At 39.3% G+C, this 23,245-nt stretch overlaps 2 protein-coding genes across 2 annotated transcripts in view; both read right to left on the bottom strand.

Annotated features, from left to right (window-relative positions):
- Positions 1–3,334, bottom strand: part of LOC111648077 (long-chain fatty acid transport protein 6) — a 25,520-nt gene extending 22,186 nt beyond the window's left edge. Inside the window, 1 exon segment of the mRNA XM_023397834.2 lies at positions 2,790–3,334. Within this exon segment, the coding sequence (XP_023253602.1) occupies positions 2,790–3,276 (487 nt within the window). The 5' untranslated portion in view covers positions 3,277–3,334.
- Positions 3,335–6,947: 3,613 nt separating this feature from the next.
- Positions 6,948–21,342, bottom strand: lmnb1 (lamin B1). Its single transcript, XM_023397880.2, has 11 exons — positions 20,806–21,342; positions 14,630–14,786; positions 14,279–14,404; positions 13,697–13,867; positions 12,407–12,532; positions 10,679–10,899; positions 10,316–10,544; positions 10,057–10,161; positions 9,132–9,251; positions 8,096–8,206; positions 6,948–7,995 (listed from the first exon to the last, which is right to left on the bottom strand). The coding sequence occupies exons 1-11, from the start codon at positions 21,159–21,161 to the stop codon at positions 7,954–7,956; spliced, it is 1,764 nt and encodes a 587-aa protein (XP_023253648.1). The 5' UTR covers positions 21,162–21,342; the 3' UTR covers positions 6,948–7,953.
- Positions 21,343–23,245: the final 1,903 nt, after the last annotated feature.

Here is a 23,245-nt window from a genome sequence, read left to right as displayed (position 1 = left end):
TCATTTGATATGATCATGTGATCTGCCATAATTTGATCTGCCAGATGCAACTGTTTGAGCATTAAGATGCTGACGGTGGTTCATTGATAGTAACTGAACAAAAGTGATGAAGCAGCAGGTACAAATGCTGATGATGGAGAAAACAAAGGAAGCTCAATAACTAATGAGACATGAGGCTCAACAGTACAGAGACATGTGGGCTCACTATTTGGCAAGCAACAGGTCACTGTTACCCTTTTTAATCTAACATGTTACAACAGCTAATAAATGATTTATAAGTGTTAACAAGCTAATTAATAAACTAGTTATAAACCTCACAAATCCTTTATAAGGGTCATGTGATTGTAAAGTGATACCAAAGTGGTTCATTATTTACCTCTATAACGTTTTGTAAAGTCTCATAACTTGGAAACTAGGTAAGTACCAATGCTTCAAAACTGTATGTAAAGCAGCATTTTTACTCATTTGACTGAGCCCTGACATCAGTATTGAAACAATAAGTTTAATGAATTAATGAGTCAATCAAAAGTCAAATTGGAGGAGACAGGCCTGAGCTAGCTGGTTAGCATGCGAGCAGCAGCAGAAAAGACAGAGTGATAGAGGTTAAGACACGGAGACCTGGCTGCCCAGAGAGGACAGACTGATGACGGAGCTGTAGAGACAGAACTACATTTCCTGACACACTGTCAAAAATACAGAAACATTAGGGAGGAATTCTTCACAAAATTTGAAAAAAAAAAAGCCCAGAATTGAAAAGTTTAACAGACAGGGAGAAATGACCCTCATTCAGAATGTGCAGTGTTGGATGCTGAATATGTCACAACAGAACACAGCTATATGTAGAAATATAGAAACCAAATGTATTTACGACCGTCTCCTTTTCTTTCTTTATTTGATAACTGCTTTAACTTATGTTTACATGTTTATGTATGCATATATTTGCAAATGTCTATATGTGTGTATATATGTGTAGTTATATGTGTATGTATTTAATTTTATTGCTTCTTTTCCCTTTTCTTTATTTAATTATCAATTTATTCTATTAAAAAATATATTGTATTTATTATATCAATATTGTTATTGACATTTTCCTTTATTTGATAATTTAATTCCATTGAATGATTGTAATTGTGCTTTGGCAGCACAATGAAAATGTCATGCCAATAAAGCCTGTTGAATTGAACTGACAGTTGACTGCAAACAGCTGTTGGTGAGGGTTAGTAGTAACGTTTCCTCTAGACTGGAGAGTAAACAGCTGCTAATGTTAATGCTAGCTATGGAGCAATAGCTAAACTTATAGGTAAATATAGCACTTTTAATGGTATAAAGATAAAACAGTGGTTGAGAACACTCTCAGTCTTAGCGAGGAACTTCAAACTGTAAGTCTGACAGATAATAGATTAGCCCTAAAACTGAAGTCAATCTTTTTGCTCCTAAAACAGTGAGGTGACCTGATGTTCAGTTCAGATCCAGTTATCAGGTAGAAATATGGCTTTAAAGCCCTCACCAAGATAAAGAAGAATTAAGTTTCTAAACAGAAAAAGCTACCTTTCTGGACAACTCACTTCTTCACACATTAGCTCATTAGTGCGAGTTCCACGTCATTTGATTACGCTGTCACCTCCTGCTACAGCAGATCATCACAACACCTCAACACATAACCAGAATGTATTAATGGTTTATAATAAAGGTCCATCCATGATCACATCTTGCTCTCACGTTTTAAAAAGCAACAGTAGAAAGAAGATTGTTAAAAATGAGTTACCATATCGACCCCACTGATGGCTATCTGTTATCTGTTTTTATGTTGATTGTATCGTCTTCACCTGTTTTGTTTGGTTCTTTATCTTGTGGTGTGTTGAGTGTTTTTCTCTATGGCAACAATGGAAATAAGCCTGTGGGCTTTACTGTGTTTTCATCCTCTCATTTTTAATGTCTGTGATGACTGCATGGCAGAAATATATTTTTCAATCATCAAAAAATTCATTCATCCATTCATTCATCCATTCATTCATTCAAGAAATATAATGAGCTCATAAAATACTGACCATTCCACTGTAGTTAAGGAATGTTTTAATTATCAATTAGTCTACTGATTTGAATTTGTAGATAGTTCGGTCTATAAAATGTGGAGAAGTGTGAATCAGTTTATTATGATTTTAGAACACCAACTTCTCTGACTGGAAACACCACAGAAGAAGAATGTTTGACATTTTTGGTAAAAGGTTTAGTGGCAAGAAAAAGTCATTGAAGCCTCTTAATGACCTGGTTTTGTGAATGAACTGGCCATGAAGTGTGATCTGAGTCACAGCTGCAGACAAACATGTGTGAGTGATTTTAATAACTGGTTGAACCTCCTTCGGCAACAATAACCTCAAACCAGCTTTTCCAGTGGCTCCTGATCAGACCTGCACAAGGTTCAGGAGGAGCACCTCCAATCTGGTTTCATTGTAGTAGTAGAAATACTGACCATATCTTAGTACATAGACTTAGACATACATATTTATACAAATAATAAAAAATATTATAGGAAGCCAGCTTGTTCTATTTTCTTATTGTAGCGTTACTCATGTGTAAAAGTACATTTTTTACACTTTTCCTGTGTTTTATTTTACGTTTTAAAGTTTATGAGAAGATATATTTGTGGTTTTAAGAACCACTAGTCTATGAAAGGCTTCTAGTTATTATACAATATTACAATGAAAATAGTGAGGCCGTCAGAGGAGATCTGACCCGGGGCACCAGAGAGAAGCCGCATAGATGTATGTAGGACAGAAGGTGAGTTTTACCTGAACCAACAATCAGAGTCTTGGCTCCACAGCAGTTGAAGCAGTGCAGTAGAGACTTGGCCTTGATGTTAGTGTTGAGGAAAGCCACCGAGCAGCCGACCTTCGCCAACCCGAACCAAACGCACAGGAAGTCGGGCTCGTTGCCCATGAGCAAGGCAACACAGTCTCCTTTCCTCAGGTTGACTTTCTGAAGGAAAACATTGGCGAGCCTGTTGCTCCGCTGCTCGATGTCCCGGTAGGTGTGGACCCGTCCATCGTAGAGGACGAACGGCTTGTCGGGGATGCGCTGCGCCTGCTGGATGAACCGCTCCAGGACCGTGCACACGCTGGATGTGATCTTGAACAGCTCCAGCTTCACGCCGTACCTGATCACCCTCAGCAGAAAGAGGAGGTCTCTCCAGAAGTATGGGAAGCAGAGCCTCTGTAAAACATGAGCGGAGAAAACACCCGCGACCAGAGCCGAGAGCCATCCCAGAGACAGAGTCATGTCTGCGGCTGTGACACTCTCAGAGACACGGCGGAGACACCTGGAGACGAGCGCGATGTTTCACTCCACACACGGCCACATGTTCCAGGTAATAAACACGGACACTCTGCGTGACATAAGACAACCACTATCCACAGGCGTTACGCTAAACAACGTAAGGCCGGAACATGAGATGTGCGGACTTCAAAATAAAAGAGGACGATTCAATTCAATGCCTTTATTGTCATTGCACAGTGTACAACAAAATGAAGTATCTCCAGTGGTTCATACAGTAAACATAAAGATACAGTAACATAACTACATAAAGACACATAAAACTACAGACAAGTAGGCACATTAGAGTCTGTACAGATAAATAAACACAAACAATAAATTGTATAAAAACAGAGTGAGTCCCTGTTCTCAGTTATATTGCACATAGGTGATAAAACTGCACATGATCAGAGTATTACTGCACATGCACAGGATAATGTGAAGGTTTCACATTTCACATTTAAGGATATTGAGGGTGTAGAAAAACAAAATATCACCAGTGCTGGAAAAATATGGATTATAAGTACAGAAAAAACAACAAATGTGATGAATACTTGTCATTTGTAACCAAGGTTTAAGAGGGAAACTGGTCTCATTTGCCTCTGTGACTTTCTGTAGTTATGACTGGAGGTTAATCTGTTTTACATCACCATCCTGTTAACAGTTACACATAAGAAAACAACCGACAGAATCATAAAAACAAAGTAATAATTTGTGGACAGATTATGAAACCGGACACTTGATGTTAGTATCAGCTGTTATTACTGGAATGTGGTAGCAGACAAGAAATATGAATGGGAAACCCCCACCCCTAACTAACAGCCCCCTGATCACTCAGACCCCTGGTCCTGTCTCCTATAGGTTCAATAATCCACCATGATTAAGACAGAATAATAACAGACAAGACACAAGGTACAGACTGATTTACAGCAGCAATAAACCTACTGAAAACAGCTTTGAAGGGACACGCTCTCCACTATAATGATGAAATGTCAAGCGTCACAACAACATGTCTACAGGATAGGTATGATAATAATGATAATAATGATAATAATAATAATAATAATAATAATCTATTTATTTATAGAGCACTTTTCAAAATCCATGTTACAAAGTGCTTGACAAAGGCAGCAAAATGAAATAGACAAGACATGAAATCAACAGGTTTCAAAGAGAAGACAAACAGATACAGAGTCATATTGAGAGAAATACAAGCACAGAAAAGATCAAATACTTCATTCAATACATTGTTGAATATTTGCTATGAAAAGCAAATTTTTTACAAACTACATGCCTTTTTGATGATCATGTCATTTGTTGAGCAAATTTACAAGATGCCTCACAGAGCAAACAAAAAGAGGGACACCGTCTTATAGGACAGACATATGGTGCGTTAATATGGACATTTTATTTTGAAGGGCAAACTCAGTTCATTTCCTGTGTGAGTAATTTCTTGATGCAACTTGACAGTGTGTGGAAGTAGATGAGGTTGTGGAGAAGAGTGGGAGGGCGCACCAAGGAGCTGTCCTCCTCTAGTTAGAGTGACTGTGGCCCCCCCCCACCCCCACTCAGTGGGGGGTCTCTTCATGAAGAGGGAGGGTGTACTCCTTTCAATTTATTTCAGGGGACTTCTGTAATTCCACATTTATTTATTTCCAGAGACTTTTTTTTCTTAATTCCACTTTTATTTCCCAGCTCTTTTTATTTCCATGTGTAATATTCAAATGAGGGGGCGTGGTTATCTCACAGCTATCTCAAGCAAACCATTTAAGTTTTATACTACTCATTGTCTCATAGTCGATCTCATTTAAAGCCCCTCTGCTAACGATTTGCCAAACTCTTGCTTGTCACTTTTGATGGCGGGTCCCCACACACACACACACACAGACACACACACACACACACACACACACACACACACACACACACACACAAAATGTACTATTATTTAATACCATGGGGGTTTTTTTGCAAAGTTTCCTGTTGATTAATGATTATGACTTTTAGCTGTAGACTTCAACACCGTCAGATTATAAATCAGTGGTTTCCAGCCTGTGGGAGGGGACCCACTGGTGGGCTGTGAAAGTATTGCAATTGGGCCAACAAATCATTTGCAAAACAGAACAATTTTGGTGAAAGCAAGTATTTTCCTATTTTTTTTAGTAAGTATTTTTAATATTTAATAAAATAAAATAAAAATTATCTTTAAAAACACTAAAAATGTTGAAAAACTTTCATTGTTTTGTTTTCTTGACAAAGACCCATCACTGTGATAAGACAATGATGTAAACTTTCATGTTGCTGCTGACCAGGCCACTGTCGCCGTGCAGATTACATCCTTGGCAACAACTGGAGTTTCAAAATAGACAGGCGATTAGCGACAGGAAGCATTATAAGGAAAGATAGTTAAAAAGCAGATGGTAAATTGACAAGTGATCTCTCCACCTTCTTTCAGTTCAGTCGTTATCATTAAAATTAAAAATACTCTGAGAACGTATCGGCCCCCATATTGTTACAGGGTCGAATGTAGCCACCAACATATGAGATTTTTAAGCGGGCCATGAGAGGTTGGGAACCACGGGTCTAGATCATTTATTCTCCTCACAAAAACTCTAATTGCAGTCATTTGAAACTGCTGTACATTCTCTTGCTTTGGATGTGTGGACCCTGTCATCTCCTTCAGACATGCAGTGAGGCCAGGTTTAATTGGAGCTTGTCCACATTGACTGAAAAACAAGAACATATTGTTAAATTTATTAATTCAATAAATTTTATATTGGAGATCTCATTGGATTATAACTATTTTACTGTGACTGCACAATGGACCTCATTCACAATCCATTCCAAAGAAGAAATTTCTTCTTCAAACCCACTTTTTATGAAGATTCTGACATTCACCAATGTTTTCTTTGCAATTTGTTCTTAGGTGAGAACAGAATCTTTGCACACTCGAGTATTCTTATGCACATTTGAGTGCTGACATGTTTGGGCAAAATAAGTGGTTATTGCATTTTCTTCTGTTCTACAGTTGTATAATACTGTAAAAAAAATATATATATATATTTTACAAAGCATTATGTTCTTTTAAAATAACTGAACGCTACATTAACACTAAACCCCTCGTTTGCATCTGACTTCCTGCAGCAGTCCCTCCACTTCAGAACTACTAAGTTCCTTTTGTGTTTTGATTTCGGTGCTTTGTCTTTGGATTTTCGTTTTGGCATTTTCTCAACTTTCCCTTACGGTAACTCTTTATGACTTCTGTCTGTGTCTGCACACGACCCTTCAGTCTCACGCCCTTTTAAGGGCATTTTCGGGCGCTGCCTCTGCTAATTAGGGCCAACTGGCTCACACTATCAATTTACGAGGAGAGTGGCATTCATCAATCTAAGAACACAGGTGTGAACAATTCTGCGGTTTAAGAACACGTTCATGAATCATGAGTTTTCTTAAGAACAAAGAATTTAAGTAAATACTTAAGATATTGGTGAATGAGGCCCAATGTTCTTTTGTTCATATTAACGCTGCTCCTCAAATAAAAATATATCTCTGTAGTTTTGAGATGTTACCAATGCCTTGACTAGCATCATTCATTTTACTGACTTCCTGATTGATGAACAAAAAAAGTAAAACACAAGTACAAGAAAACATTTAATCATTCAACTATGAAGATTACAGCCATAGCATGCATAGTAATACACAAACACAAAAAGAACTTCAAACACTTCAAATATCAAAAGTCAAGAATACAATCAATACTTCTTAATTAGTGGTGCAACGCTTAGTTAAAGTCAGCGGAGAGAAACTCATGTTTGCTGCCATCACATTAAAGACCCTGTGATTATAACACCTGTCAAATTATCCCGATGGCACAAGTTTTCATTCATATAAAAATGAGATTTACTGGTGAACATTGATGGAGGCTTTCAGTCCATTTTCTGTAGTGTCCCCAGATCAGACGTCAACTGTCCTCTGACTTCATCATAAATACAATCATGGTATTTCAGTTTTTTTTTTTTTTTTTTTTTAAAAGATACTTAAAGAAAACGCAGAGATTTCCAGATCATGTGATGCTGACATTATGTCCACTCAAGGTCCAGGCTGACTGGAGGAAGTAATGTATTACATCACCTCTTACTGCAGAGGTTTTAGTGTACTTGTGCTTTCAGTGTTTATTTTCTCTCCGTATGAAAAACAGATCTAAACCAGCCCAGGACCTAAACTAACAACTGACACACTGTGTAATTTAAAGGCCTTAAGTCAACAATAAAATGAAGATAAAATATAAAATAAAATAACAAAATGAAAATCTATTTTAAAAATGACACAGTACATGACTCGTTTTCTGAAAGACACAGTCTGTCCTTGAGTTCAGCTTCATGCTGCAGTTTAAAAAGGGTGAAAAGGTTCTGAGCTACAAATACAAACTTTTTTCAATAACCAGGTTATTTTGGTTTATCAGATAAAAATACATCTACCAAAAGCTGTCTTATATTTTTATGAGAAATAAAAAGATAAAATAAAATCCAAACATTTTATTGAAATCCACTACAAAAGATAGAAAAATAGTTCTAGTATTACAGTTGGCAGCAGACTGGCTGGGCTCAGAGGAGGAGGTGATGATGGCTGGTTGGTGCAGTGAGCTCACATGATGGAGCAGCCTCTTTTGGCAGCGCGAGGGTCTCCCTGCACACAAACAGTCAAGGTACCAGACGTGTGAGGAGACAAACTTATTTGCAAGACACCAACAAGTGGTTTCCCATAAATGTGGACCTCTAGGTCTCACCTGCTGGTGGAAGAGGTCTTCCTCGATGGCCTCCACTCCGTTATCATCCTCATCCTCACCTTGCTCTTCTTCTATTGCCGTCTTGTATGACGTGGTTCTCTTTGCCACTTCCTGCCACACACACAAAGACTTGTTTCAGAGGGGTGGGGGGTGTCACTCATTAAAGTAATGCATTCCCTAGCCCAAGGCTATTCAACTATGTTGTTCAGGGGGCCACATTTCCTGAAAGCTAAGGCCCCCAGAGCCAGATATTTCCCTGAGCTATTCTCATTATGTATGTACACTTGACAAAAATGCCACCACATTTTCAAAACTTTATTTTACCACATTGCAAAAGTAACATAATCATTAACTAAGAAAGAAAATAAATCAGCCTCCTTTAAGTCATCAGGCCAAGTGGTGAATTTGATTTTCTGTGCAACACAAGCTGCGACATTAACAAAAGGAAACACACAGTTTTCTGTGTGTCATCATTCAGTTCATTCTGACATCTCTTACGTCACAGCATTTTAAGTGACAAAGAGGCAAACAACAGAAGAGAACAAAGAATGAAAAAGTTCAAGATGAACTGAACTAGCCTGATGTATTTGATGCTACACACACACAGACACACAACACAATTTATACCCTAAAGTTTGGAACAGCTTGACAACAGACAGCGCTGTTACTGCCTGGGACCGAGAAACTGTTTACCAAGAAGGCTGCTGCATCATTAGAGCCTCTCTGTGGTTCAGAGGATTTATTGTGGCAAAAACATCAGCATTTCACATGATTTTTGTCTTTAGGATTTAAATGTTATTTATATGTAATTAGACAAATAAATCCCTAACTCTAATCCTACAATCTAGTCTTCACCCTTAAACAGCACACTGTACCTTTGCTCCAAAGCTTCTTTGTCAAAAGGAAATTTAAGAATGGTAGAGGTGGTGAGGTCAAATTTAAACTACCAAAGAACGGATGGTCGGTCATAATGTATGTGAGTGAGTGAGTGAGTGAGTGAGTGAGTGAGTGAGTGAGTGAGTGAGTGAGGTCTCACTTCTCCCTGGGGGTTGGTCAGCACCACATGGACGTCCTCCCCTGAACCCCAGGAGGACTGGTTCTTCCAAACCAGGTCTGTGGGAGGTTTTGAGCTCACACCGGCATCAGAGGCCCACACCTGCACACACACACACACACACACACACACACAGGTACGTTAGGGTTCAACAAACCGCGAAAGTCATCTTCATTTTTATCACAGAACACAGATTAAGTGACAAACAGCAGGAACTATATCTCCCTGACACTTTGCTAAAAGGTTAAGAATCAGACAGAAAACATCACCCCAAAGGGAGAAATTCATATCTCATGTTATTGGTTTGTGTTGTGACGGCACCCCCTATCTTTACATTACCTATAGATAGAGCTTCTTTTCACACATGTTGTAATTCTAAACTACATTTGCATAAAGGAAGTTGCACTAGCAACAACACTCAGACAGCAGCCTGAAAACAACAATGTACTATTTCTCTCTCTCTCTCTCTCTCTCTCGCTCTCTCACCTGATCTGTGTACCTGCTGATACATTTTCTTTATCTCTAACCTGTAAAGGATGATGTGTTTCACACTTTACAATAAGGCTCCTTTTCACCAGTTATAAATGTTAATAACTCATTAGTAAGATTAATGAGTAAGCATTAACTTGATCTTGCCAAATAGTGAGCTGCATCACTGTATGAAAATGTACACGTTATAACATGTTCATAATTGTTTATGATTTATTAAGTGTTAACAACCGAATGAATAACCTAATTATAAACCATTTATAAATCCTTTATAAGGGTAGGCTTATTGTAAAGTGGTACCCCACCTATTTAACTGTCTCCCAGCAGCCTTTGGTTTTGGCCATCTGTTGAACTTAAAAACATGATTCCTTAGCATACTCATGTTCAACATGTTCAGCTGAAAAGGACAAACTCTTACTGTGACTTTCTGCCCGGCTTTCAGGATGTACTTGGGTGTGAACTTGTAGGTGTTTGTGGAATCTCCAGTCGTCTTAATCATCTCATAACCCACCATGGCCTGGTCCTGAGACACACAACCATTGACACAATAACGAGAAAAAGGTCTAATTCACTACAGTTATACCGACTGTCAAAGTAAAAGATTTTCAGCAGTGACATTTATTGTACACAAACATGAACTAACCAAGATACATGTAAGATCTAAAAGCAGGTCTCACCTCGTCTCCACTGTTTTGGAGGCTGATGAACTTGCCGTCGGTGTCGATCTCGTCGATGCAGATGGGTCCTGTGGCCGAGGCGGAGTGAGCGATGGACACCGAGCTGCTGGCTTCCTGTTCCTCCACGTCAACGCGCTTTCTCTTCCCCCGGGTGGTCTGCACACTGCGGCTGCTGGATGAGGCTCGGGACACCGTGACACGGGACGAAGGACTGGGAGACAGGTTCAGTCTGGGGGAGGAAACGCCACAGTTGGACAGTTGGACGCTGACCCATACATACAATCATTTCAGATGGAAAACTATTGACACAGACTGTGAAGTAGTAAATTGTAGCCAGATTTTATACACTTTGTGGGTGCTCACCTCTCTTCTTCTCCCTCCAGAAGTTTACGGTAAGCATTGATCTCCATGTCCAGAGCCAGTTTAACATCCAGCAGCTGTTCGTATTCATTCAGCTGCTGCTGCATCTTGGCCTGGATCTCAGCCACCTCCCGGTCTTTGTCTGCCAGCAGCTTACGGCTCATGTCTTTCTCCTGAGCCAGCGCTGCCTCCAGCTCTGCTATACGATCACGCCAACCACGAGTCTGAGAGGATGTCAGACAGTTAGATGGTGATGATGTCACAGACCAAACAAACACATTATCATATTTTATTGGCTGGACCGGCCACAGTCCAGGAATACATCCCAATGTCTGTGACTGAATGAGTGAGTGAAAGTTACGCCATTGGTTGGCTAAATGTCGGCTGTTGTTCTTTCAAAATGATTTGGCATAAACAGTTTCTATTACATTAGGGGAAATTTTAATGTCAGTGGGCAACAGGGCGATGTCTACCGACTTGGCATATGACGATGTCTAAACAAACATCGCGATGGATGATAACGGGTTTATTATATGAATAACAAAGATTCAACATTCAATAATGTATTGCCATTTCAATGCAACATTGATTGGATTTGTCTGTCTGGTCTGTGTTCATGAAAGACAAAAAAATACAACACAAATCCACAACATTGTAAGAGGTAAGGGCCCTCATTTATGAAAATGAGTAGTTCTGCTCTTGAGACTCTGAGTCTTCTGGATGCTGAATCTTCAAAATTAAATTAGCTTTCATGTCTAAGTATCAGAGAAGAGTTGTCTTAGTTCGTTATTTTAGCTTCTCATTTTCTGTGCCGTAGTTTGACAGTCGGAGAAACATGAACATGTCTACAGCCCAAGCCTCGTAAGCTCGTCTGGTCAGGTGACACCAGAAGACTGTTTTCTTATCTGCAGTGTGCACAGTGCAGTTACCCCTCATGGCCACATGGCGCCATCTTTAATGCACATGTGATATTGTTTTCATGTGGTATTGGTTTATGCAAACAGTGCGAAGTGCTGCTCATTTTATTTTGTGGTTTTCACTGTAAATATTGGTTATCAGTATTATTGTTGAAACACACTGAAATCATTTCACCATGATCATTTTGGTCACTATAACCATGATGTTATGTGAAGCATCACTCAAGAAGATTACAGCTTGTGTATTTGTTGACCTACGTTTTTCTGTAACATTTGTGTAAATTCTCAGTCACTGAACAAATGCTTTGAACATAAGATCTGATCTAGACATGTGACACTTATCCTTCGACTCTTCAGTATGTGAATGATGGACCCAGTATTTTATAAAAGGTGGGAATTAGATTGATTTAAAAAAAAAAAAAAAATGTTGTCACATGTTTTCACAGAGAGAAAGTATTTTGCGTGAAGCAGCCTGTCTATACACCAACAGCACTTTACCTGGATATTTGCGCAGTTGTAAAAACTTGAACTGGACTTCCTGTATTATACATCATGTCTTAACAGCACCTGAAGTGACATGTTCCACCAGAGCTGCAGTCTGCTTTAATAGGGATATGTCATGTTTCATTATTTTTTATGGGAGAACAGGTAAAGCTCATAGAATCTGGAAACTCCAACATGACTAATATGATGAAGATCTTCATAGGATTCAGTTGGATGTTTTTGTTTAGGTCACTACGACATAATGCTTATTTTCAACCTAACTCTAATTTAGTTAGAAAATTAAAAGTGAATGAGTAAGATAAATGTCCACCTCTTTCTGCAGTCCTGCCAGCTGGCCGCTCAGGTTCTCGATCCTCAGGCTGGACTCTCTGAGCTCCTCTCGGGCCATGTTGGCTGATGCTCCGTTCATCTCGGACAGGCGACGCAGGTCCTCCAGCTGGAGACAGATGATTCGAGTCAGAAACATCAACACGGTTTCCTTCTCATCACACTCTCAAAGAGGAACCGAGCAGAGTCAGTCACTTCCTGACAAGCAGGAAGTCAGTTACGTGCTTGGTATGTTGTAAAGTTAGTGACCTGTCGTTTGGCTCTTAGTGTACTTACAGTTTCACTTGGCTGCTTACTTACATACTGTGTATGAGGATAATTTAATTATAATTAATGGTAGGGTCCACCTGTGTTTTTCTGATGTTTGACTGCTGCCAAAAAATAATCTTCACTTCAGATCCTGTCCTGATGTTTCCTTCTTATCAAACAACTAAATCACATATTATTCTACCAAGAAGTTGAATAAAAAAGTAAAAAGAAAAAAGAACATGCTGTGACAAAAAAACCTTAGTCCTTATCCTTAGTCAAGACAGCAAAACAATATAACACCATTTTTCAAAACATGGTGTGATGCAAAAGTGGCTGAAGTGCATCAAACCACAACTTCACACATGTATTGGCAATACAAGTCAGTTCACATCACATTTACCGTTACATTTTCCCTGGTGCCATGAGTGAGCAACAGTGAAAGAGACACCAGTGTTATCTGCTCTCAGATGTTATAAGGGTTCCCTTATATAGAACAAAATACATAAAGTTACATACGAGAGCAATGAGAAGAAGAGGGAGTTAATTAGTAAATTGAATACAAACATGTCATTTAATAATGTAAACACAAAGAGTTTAAAAACGGTGGCGAACAGAAACATCAGCTGCATTAACACGTGCTGCTTCAGATACATTTGCATCTTAGCACCAGGGAGACAGAGGTGCATCTGAACAGTGGACAATAACTGGCATCATGATTACTGAGTAGTATTCTCAGTTGTGGCTCTGTCTACATGCTTTTTTGATGTGGAACCATTTTCCCTGTCTGGTGTTTGCCAAATCCCTAGAACCAGGTTCCAGCATCTGGTGGAAAAGACTGGAGGCTGTAACAGCAGCACCACCATGCCTGTGGTGTTGGAACCACATGCGGTATGGGTGCACTGTTTGACTGTCCACATTATGCTTGGGACATATAGCAATTACACTTTATACCATGGTCATTTAATTACTCATCTTGGCTGTTAGACACAAGACATAAGTTGTGTGTGTGTGTGTGTGTGCATACTTTGGTCAGGTAGGTGCTCTCCATGTTGTCCTTGTAGATCTTTATCTGCTCCTCATTCTGAGCCCTCATGTCAGCAAGAGCCTGAGTCAGTTTATATTCATACTCCTCTTTCCGTCCAGAGTCCACCTCAACCAGGCGGCTCTCGTAGCGGTGCCGGGCCTCTTTCACTTCCTGTAGCACAGCAAACAGTCAGCACATAGACACTGTTCTCAGGTCTGATCCTGTCCTAATTAACTCAAGTCAACTTGACTCTTTTTTTTTTTTTTAATATTTTTTTGGGGCTTTTTATGCCTTTAGTGTAGTGGAGGGTGACAGGAAACAGGGAGGCAGAGAGAGGGGGAACGACATGCAGCGAAGGGCCGTCCGATGCGGGATTCGAACCGGGGCCGACTGCAGCGAGGACGGTAGCCTCTACACATGGGGCGCCTGCTTAGACCACTACGCTACACGACGCCCCAACTTGACTCTTTTTATCTAATTTTTTAAATGTATCCTTTACTTCTCTTTTGATTGTGTTTTATCAGTCTGGAGCCTCGGCACCAGAGTCTTGTCTACTTTTACTTTATAAAATAAAACTCTCACCTCCTCATGCATGCTCTTACGGAAATCCATGTCCTCAGTCAGACTCTGGCAGCGGTTTTCCAAGTCAACACGTAGCAGCATCTCATCTGCAAGGTGCTTCTTGGCCTGAGTAAGACCTGTATCCAGCTGATAACACACACAAAACGAGACGCACTTTGAAAATAAGTTCACATAGACCTGACAAGCAACGTACAAGTACAAGATTCAGAATAAAAGTACAATATTTACTACACCTGTGTTTTTGTAATTTAAGCACAATCACTCGCTGCATCTGTCATTAATGTTGAAAAGATCATTTAAAGAGGAAAAACATCTGCCCAGCCTCATCACATCATGTGACAGCAGCTGTACCTCCTGCAACTGCTCCTGCAGGTCAGCCAGTCTGGCCTCCAGGCCCCTCTTCTCGGACAGTGCTGTTGCCAGGATGGCATCTTTAGAGTTCAGCTGAGCCTCCAAGTCCTTCACCCTGGCCTGAGCTCCTGCTGCGTCCGAATCCTTCTTGCTATAGCTGGAAGGAGGAAGGTAAGGTTTGGTGAGTGTGTGTGGATGACAGTGTGTGATGGTGGTGACTGCTTGTGAGAGTTAAAACCCAATCGTCAGCAGGGACCTCAATCAGGCTGCCTTGCAGACGCACACATGGACATAGTCGTGTGTCATGTGTACAGTCACTGCCCTTGTAGTAGTGGTTACAGATTCGTCCACTAGAGATAGGTATCATTAAGATTTTAACGAGAATAACCGCCACTAATGACTATTTCTATATTCTTTCTAACAATTAATCTATCGACTACTTTATCGGATAGTCAATTAACCTAAACGATTAATTTTCCTCCTCCAAAATCTAAATGACACTCAATCAATAATCCCAGATTCTGGGTTAGACATTTTCTCAAACACAAACTGTAGTGTAAATTCTCAGGCAGCAGCAGACGACTTAATGATTTCATGAGAGTTTTTATCAGCTACAAGGATAAAAGATATTAAAAAGCTCTGTCTACTAATGAACAGACACTTACACATGAAGTAATCCTTCACATGTTTGTGACTGATCGCACTGTGCGCCGTAAAAATAATAATCACAAAATAACACTGGTTAAACAAGACTCAGAGTGAAGGGGCTTGAACTGTGATGTGCTCATCCTGCCAAAGTCAAACACTAACCAGCTGATTTTATCTTTATCTCTATCCATACACTTATTGATCCAGCACACACTATTACTTGTACTATTTAAAAATAAATTCAGATGTGAATTGATTGTTCTGGTTTGAACAGGTGGTTGGATAAAGTTTGTATTGGCCTTTTAGTTTTTATTGCCCTTAAAGTAAAGTTCAGTGATAGTAACGTCAACAGCAGTAATCTTCAGTTATGTTTCCTGCTGTTTGCTCTGTATGTGTGTGTATGTGTGTGCGTGCGCTGTGTACCTGCAGCCCCACCTCTCCCACAGAGCAGAGAGCAGGACGGAAGTAGTGCGACAATAAATGATTTATAAAATAAATATAACCATGAAGGCAGAACAGACAGAGAATTCACTCCACTCACAAATATTAGGAACACCTTTCAACATAAACACAAACTACAGCCTCTAAGATGAGCATCAACACATCTCCGACAGGTTTAACAAAGCTCAACATTCAAACTCATGAAGCCAGGATTTATTACAGGGCTGTTTCATTAGTTTAACTGCCCCTCCTCTTTTTGTACGACACACTTTAAAACGTGTGGTACTCCATTTTCAAGTACTTTTGTGTATTTTGTGGGTCAAAAGTTTAGAGTGGTTCCTGCTGCCGGTTGACCATGATCAGTCCAGTCTGCAGGAAACAGGGCCCTCTGCTGGCCACAGAGGGTCAACACAAAAGAAGAGGAGAAACACAGAAGAGCTGTAAATTAGAAGAAGAGCTTATTTATGTCATGTGTGTGCACATAAAAGTCTTTTATTTCCTGAATACGTTGATATTAAAAAAAAAAAAATAGGCAAAGATACGGGAGCCACACATCTCATATTTAAAAAAAATCAAATAAATGTAGGAGTGTTTCCTAACTCTGACCTGGGTTCACTGTGTGACCACGGGACTCATTGAGTGGGTTTCAGTGTCTGTTGGAGCAGCTCTGCTGAGACAGAGGCCAGTTATTTCCACACGGTCTGCCTCGAGTTTATGAAGGGTGGATGAGAAGGCCACTAAAGTGGATAAACTATGACTGGAATGTGGTGTGGTATGTCTGCTTTTTCACATTCTACTGAGAAACACACCATAGGCCCACAGGGCTCTTTCACAGGGACAGTCTCAGTAAGACCACACCTACCTACCACACTACAACCACTACATCTACCTGATGCTACACTACAACCACTACATCTACCTGATGCTACACTACAACCACTACAACTACCTGATGCTACACTACAACCACTACAACTACCTGACACTACAACCACCTGATATACTTCTTTACAGACAATAAGTTATCATCCAGCTTCATCAGAAAGCATCAGATTAGTATTACAGTCATAACCAGCATTTCCTGTTCAGCTTGTTTAAACACCACGGGGAAAAGTATAAATTGCCAAGATGTTTTAGAGAGCATATAAATAATTGACTTCAATATGAACCACAAGATTTTACCAGAAAGACATTAAGAAGACAGTTAAGGAGGGCGCTAATGTGGTTACTCTTTACTAGTGATGAAATGATCAGTCTAAAAAACTGGTGACACATTTGACCAACCAAGTCGAACATTATTTAGGGAAATATTTTGATTGCCATACAAGTCACAATTTCAGTGTGAATGATCATTTTTGCATTTTCAGTGAAAAAAGAAAATATATAAAAATGATGGTTTTTGGGGCTTGAACCAAACAACCATGTTTTTTACATCCAGAGAATATGATTTATAATGTCAAACATCAAATACAAATGAAGAGCGCTTTTCAACAGTTTGAGTCCCCGGGATGAACTACTGTGCATCATGTTGCAATAGTGGCTCAAAAATCAAAGTCAGCAGACAGACTTCAGCTAATCATGAGGAGGTCCTGTGCGTGTAAGGTATGATTTATAGCCTGGTCTGAAGCACCTCAATGCTTCATTTATGGTTTGATGTGACACATTTTATCTTTATCAGCTGCTGTGATTTGGATACTGCACAGGTCATATTGCAGGTTTCATCATATTTCAATTATTGTTCAGCCCAACAACCAACTGACAATTTAGAATCACTGATCAGACAAAATCAGCACATTGAAGAAATCACTGCTGACCCCTCATGATGAGAAAATACATTATTACACGACAAATTTTAAGAAATGTCCTTAATTGATAGTAGACCACATTAAAAATATAATAGTTAATGGACGGACACAATTAATAGACAGTGGTCTTTTTACATTAACCACTGACCTACGTTCACCATCACAGCTGATTAGAATTCAGAGAACAGATTAAACACCAAGTTACTTTAATCAAATAAAAACACAAAATAATGACTTCATTTAAAATAGCTGAGCTTCCACTTCCTGTTCAACACTATTTAGAGCAAATGTCACTGCACAGCTTCCAGGCTTCGCTGGAGAACAAACATCAGATCAGACTGAACCTGTTGGACATGTGTAACAATTCAAAGTCTGACCCATTGGCCTTTATCAAAGGAGCTGTGGCCTTCAACAGGAAATAACCTGGAACAAAAAGGAGAAATCTCTTTCTGCCAAGTCAAGTCAGTTTTTATTTATATAGTTTATAACTCAAGGCACTTTTCAGATAGAGCAGGTCTAGACCAGACTCTGCACTTTAACCTTCTCAACAACCGCTCATCCAATCCACCTCACACTTGGTGGGCGTGTTGCTGAGGACCCAAGGAAGTGGGTTACCAGCTGAAGTTATTGAAGGAGCTGGTGTCAAGACCCTAACGTCACATATAAGGTGATGCCATCAGTGACATCTCAGATTGTTGCTTTATGAGTCTGTAAACATAGCTCATTACTCCATAACTAAACCAAACCAGTGACAGGCAGTTTCGATGGGAAAATAATGTTACTGGTTGTGTAAACATGATATAGGTTTCCCCAATGACTTGTGCATTGTTCGCTGTAGCTAACGTTAGTGCAGCTGCTAGAAACAGCTGCTCAGCTGGGACAGATGTCCCAAAGACGCACAAATAGTGTCACACCAACTTCTTTTAAGATTTACTGCCACTGGTTCATTCATCTATACTCAAAGCACGTCGCTTATACAGGTCATTACTTCTGTGTCGACCATATTTAAAGCACATTTAATCATTCTACTGTGGCTACAGCAGTGCTCTGTGCTGTCCAATACTCAGCTCCCAGCCTGCATGAACCAAGCAGCTGCTCACTGCTTCTGTTGAAGATTAGCATGAGCCTCTGACTACTAGCTAAAGTAATTCTTCACTTAATGCTGCAGTGTTCAGCAACATGACTGCCACAATGAGCACAGAAAGCCAGAGTGGGATGACAAGGAGGTGCATTCATTTTATAATCTGTGCATCCCTTGCGGGTGGTCAGACAACACGTGACAACAGTGAGAGGCAACCACTTACTACAGCAAACCACTGTGCATTTTCTGACAATTACACCACACCTCCTGGATTAATATATATTCAAAATCGATTCAATTATTAACAGCCACTAATCAATTGTGGACTAATCACTGACATGTCAAATAAACATGGGAATTCATTTTAGGTTTAGTCACTGCATTACAGTTCAAGAAGAACTTTGACCCCTTTTACACTTGACATGAACTCAGACTGGATGAACTGACTTATCTTTTTCTTAAGCTTTTTTTGGGGACATTTTTACCTTAATTCAGATAGTGAAGTGAGAGACAGACAGGAAAGTCAGGGAGAGAGAGAGAGAGGGGACAACATGCAAGAAAGGGCCATGAGTCGGATTCAAACCCATGGCCGCTGCTGTTAGAACTAAGCCCATGTGATATGCGTTCTAACAGGTGAGCCACCGAGGCACCCCATGAGCTGAGTGTTATCTGTGGCAGTTCACAACAACAAACAGGTGGAAATCAGGGCAGCACAATTAATCGAAATATAGTCGAAATCTCAATATAGCAGAGTGCAATATCCAAAATGCAGAAGCTGAAATCTTTTTGATAAAAAGGTAAAATGCTGTGCATTATTGTGCATAGTGTTATAGATGCTCCAGCCAACAAATTGTATTCTCCAGACATAAAGGAACATGTTTGTTTGATACATGCTTCAACAAAAATCACATCATTTAAAAAAAAAAAAAAAAAAAAAAATCTGTGAAAATTAAATGAAAAAAAAATAACGACCAGTCACACTGAAATCATAATATCTGCCAAAATAATGGCAATATGATTTTTTTCTGCATATTGTGCAGCCTTAGTAGAAATGCACCAAGGTCAGATTACAAGTTGAAACAGCTATGGGACCCTTTTAGCCACATTAACTGCAAAGTGCACCCACTAAACACCTATTAAAAAATACCACCTTTGTGAAGCTTATATTCTGGGTTTTTGTTATTATCATAAATGTTATTATTATTTATTTGATTTCGCATACAGCCAATTTAGGTGTGTCAACACAACACAACACTGCTTGGTGAGTAGTAACAACTACAAAAAAAAACAACAACTACATTTTAGTTTACCTATTTGTAACACTTTAAATAGAAATAAGAAAACACAAAATACACAGGATTCACGAGACTTTCACTCCACATTGTCTATTGATGAATTTTAACAGCTGTGAGTAACAGCTGCTGCTGTCAGGTTCTCGCAGATATGAGAACAAACAAACACACTCATGTTTGTAAATACAGGTGCGATGTCCACACAAATGACCACAAAACATCAAACATTCAATAAACAATTTGGATATTAAAATCAAGTTATTTAAATGTCTGAATCATTTCATCATAATACTTTTAAGTTTTAAACTATGTTGTCATTTCCATCATGAAATAACAAAAGCACCTCAGGTTTGCGCTGATGTTTGAGTCTTTTGTTCTGAACAGATCCTGACGTTAGACCCTGAAGGCACCATGTGTCCAGTCTAATTAAACCACAGGTTCATTTTCTCTATATAAACTGTTTTCTGTTTATTTATTTAGGACTAGCCATGGTTAGCATTAGCCAAAGTTAAATTTCAAAAAAAGATTTTGTTTGACAGTTATTTCCCATCAGCAAAACAAACAATACGAGCCGTTAACACCCACCCACCATTGTGGTAAAATAAATATTAAATGTTGTAACTAAATCAAACCTCAGAGAGCCTTATACCGAGCCACATGAAGGAGAAAAGGACGGTAAAATAAAATAAAATATTAAATACAAATGAAGAATGCTTTTCAATAGGCCGAGTTTGAGTGACGCTCCCACCCGACGAGGAAACGTAATCCACGGGATGAACTTCCGTGCGTCATGTTGCAATAGTGGCTCGAAAATCAAAGTCAGCACACAGACTTAAGCTAATCATGGGGGGGGGGGGGGGTCCTGTGCATGCAAGACTGTACAGCATAATTAAACCGTTGGAGACTTACTTCTGTAGAAGCTGCTCATGCTCGGACTTGATCTTTCCCAGCTCGATCTGCAGCCAGGCCCGCTCCTTGGAGGAGTCATCCAAACACCTCCTGGCGTCGGCTAGCTCCGTCTCGTAAAGGGCTTTCAGTCCGGTTACCTCCCGACTCCTCACCTCCTCCTTCTCGCTGATTTGCAGGTGGAGTACGTCGTTTTCAGACTCCAAACTGCGGACCTTGTCGATGTATGTGGCCAGGCGGTCGTTGAGGTCCCGGAGCTGTTGTTTCTCTTGCAGTCTGGTTATTCTGGTCGGACTCAGCGGTGTGCCGCTGCCGCACGTGCTTCTCTGGCCGGTCGGAGTTGCAGCCGCGGTCGCCATTGTAGAGGAGGAGGTAAATAACCCGTATGAACGACAGAGACAGAACCAAACTAGGATACAGCTTCTACTGATTTAACGATTTAGATTCGCGCGCTCAGCAATAACCGGCACTTCCGAAAACTACCCTGGAAGTGTATCCTGTCTTTTCTTAACCGAATGAAAGAGGGGTTTGGCTTCCTAATATGGCGGCTCATTGAAAATTTTACGATGGGATCTACAAGCCAATGGCGTAGCTCGACGCAATGCGTCTTTCAACTTTAACTTTTGGGTTTGCTTGAGACCTGACCGACGTATGCCGAATTCTCCCGAGCAGGCGGAGTCAGTTTCTGCGTATAAGCGTATAAGCCCGTTTGTTGAAACCGTCCGCCACGGTGTAAAAAACAAGCGCCGCCTGACTTTTCTCATAACGGCTGAATCCAACTGTCCAGTCTGGGAATGCTGAGGGCAGTCCAAATCCATAGTCCACAAGTTATTATTATTATTAATAATAATAATAATATAAAACAATTTTATAACAACAATAATGAAATTATTTTATTATTATTATTATAGATTTTTGTTGTAGTAGAAGCTTTTGATGTAAGGTTTCATATTGCATATGGAACATTCCTATTCATATAGAATATATAGGATCCTCGGTTGAGGGTTTAATGTTGATACATATTGTGTTTGGTAGCCCATGTAAAGTCCAATAACCGTGATATTCGTAATAATGCTATCTATCTGTTTTGATTATTTTTTACTCAATAATATTTTGTTAAAGCCAGTGAATTATATATCCTTAATTTTATTGCTGGCAAAAACACACTGACTAATAAATGTAAATTCTCAAATCCTGTACATGTTTCTTCATATTTGAAGTAGATTACAAGCAGTACATCCACATGGTCCACTATAACAGGAAAGCTTGTAAAATGTATTATATATTAATTTATATGATATGAAATGTTTGTACTTTATTTAATGTTATAATGTAACATTGTTGTCCATTGTGTTACTGTAATTCAGATTTTTGTGTCATCACCTGACTCTGTTTGTTTGCTATTTTTCAATAAAAGTTTATTTAAAAAAAAAAAAAAACCCACTGACATTGCCATCCATAGAGCCTCAGGCTGAAAACCCAACCATTAAAAAAAAGATGCAAGTGAAATTAAGCATTATCATTGTCACAGTAGTAACACCGCAGTATTTGGCATGAACGCAGGACCACAGCATTAAAGTATCATATGATTCTCATTGCATGCAGAGCACCCTGGTTTTCTCTGACGATGCCACCTTAAAAAATTTGTGCATTAATTTAAACAGCAAATTCAAATATTCTTCAAAAGTTATCCATCAAAATTCAAGAAACACTTATCATTTGTGTTGTTAGATTGTAAGCAGTGCATTATTCATTATTATTCACATGGTTGAAACCCTTACCAGCAATAACATGAAAATGACACTGTTCAAAATCTTGTTAAAGTATGACTAATGTAATTAAAATTGATTGTTTTTCATTACTATTTTAATATGTCTTGAAATGAAACCTTAATAAGCTCTGTAGGAAAACTCAGGTTGTTACAAACATTCAGAAACCTCTATTGTTTTTGGTGGGATGCTGATTTAATGGAAGCAGTACTTACCATTGCAGACTCAGAGCATTGAGCATGATATATATATATATATATCAGTAAGGTCCATGTACATTTGTTGGTTGCATATTTTCACATGGCACTTAAAAGTCAATAAAATTCGAAAATTCCAAATGAATCTGTTCTCAAACCAGCAGAAGGTCCAAGCGTCACATTTTACCTATAAATGAATGAATCACACATGTTGCACAGTTTTAAACATTAGTGTTAAATGTAAATTGAAATAAATGAATTGCGCCCAAAGCTGACTTAAATGTCAATGCCATAGTGACATGTTCTCTGCTGTAGCTGCATTGGCAACATGTGGAAAGAGGATGGTACCGCCAGAAAACTAAAAATAGTAAATTGGCCATTACAAACTGGAAGCAAATGGGACAAAAATCTTAAGTCTTAAAAGTTGCCTTGGTTTGTATGGTATTTAGTCAGTATGAACCGGCAAAAAACTGCAAC

Source organism: Seriola lalandi, unplaced genomic scaffold, assembly GCF_002814215.2.
Source record: "Seriola lalandi dorsalis isolate HSWRI2012SDOR001 ecotype SW California unplaced genomic scaffold, Sedor1 jcf7180002054939, whole genome shotgun sequence".
Taxonomy (NCBI): domain Eukaryota; kingdom Metazoa; phylum Chordata; class Actinopteri; order Carangiformes; family Carangidae; genus Seriola; species Seriola lalandi.
This window is presented reverse-complemented; position numbering and strand designations above follow the sequence as displayed.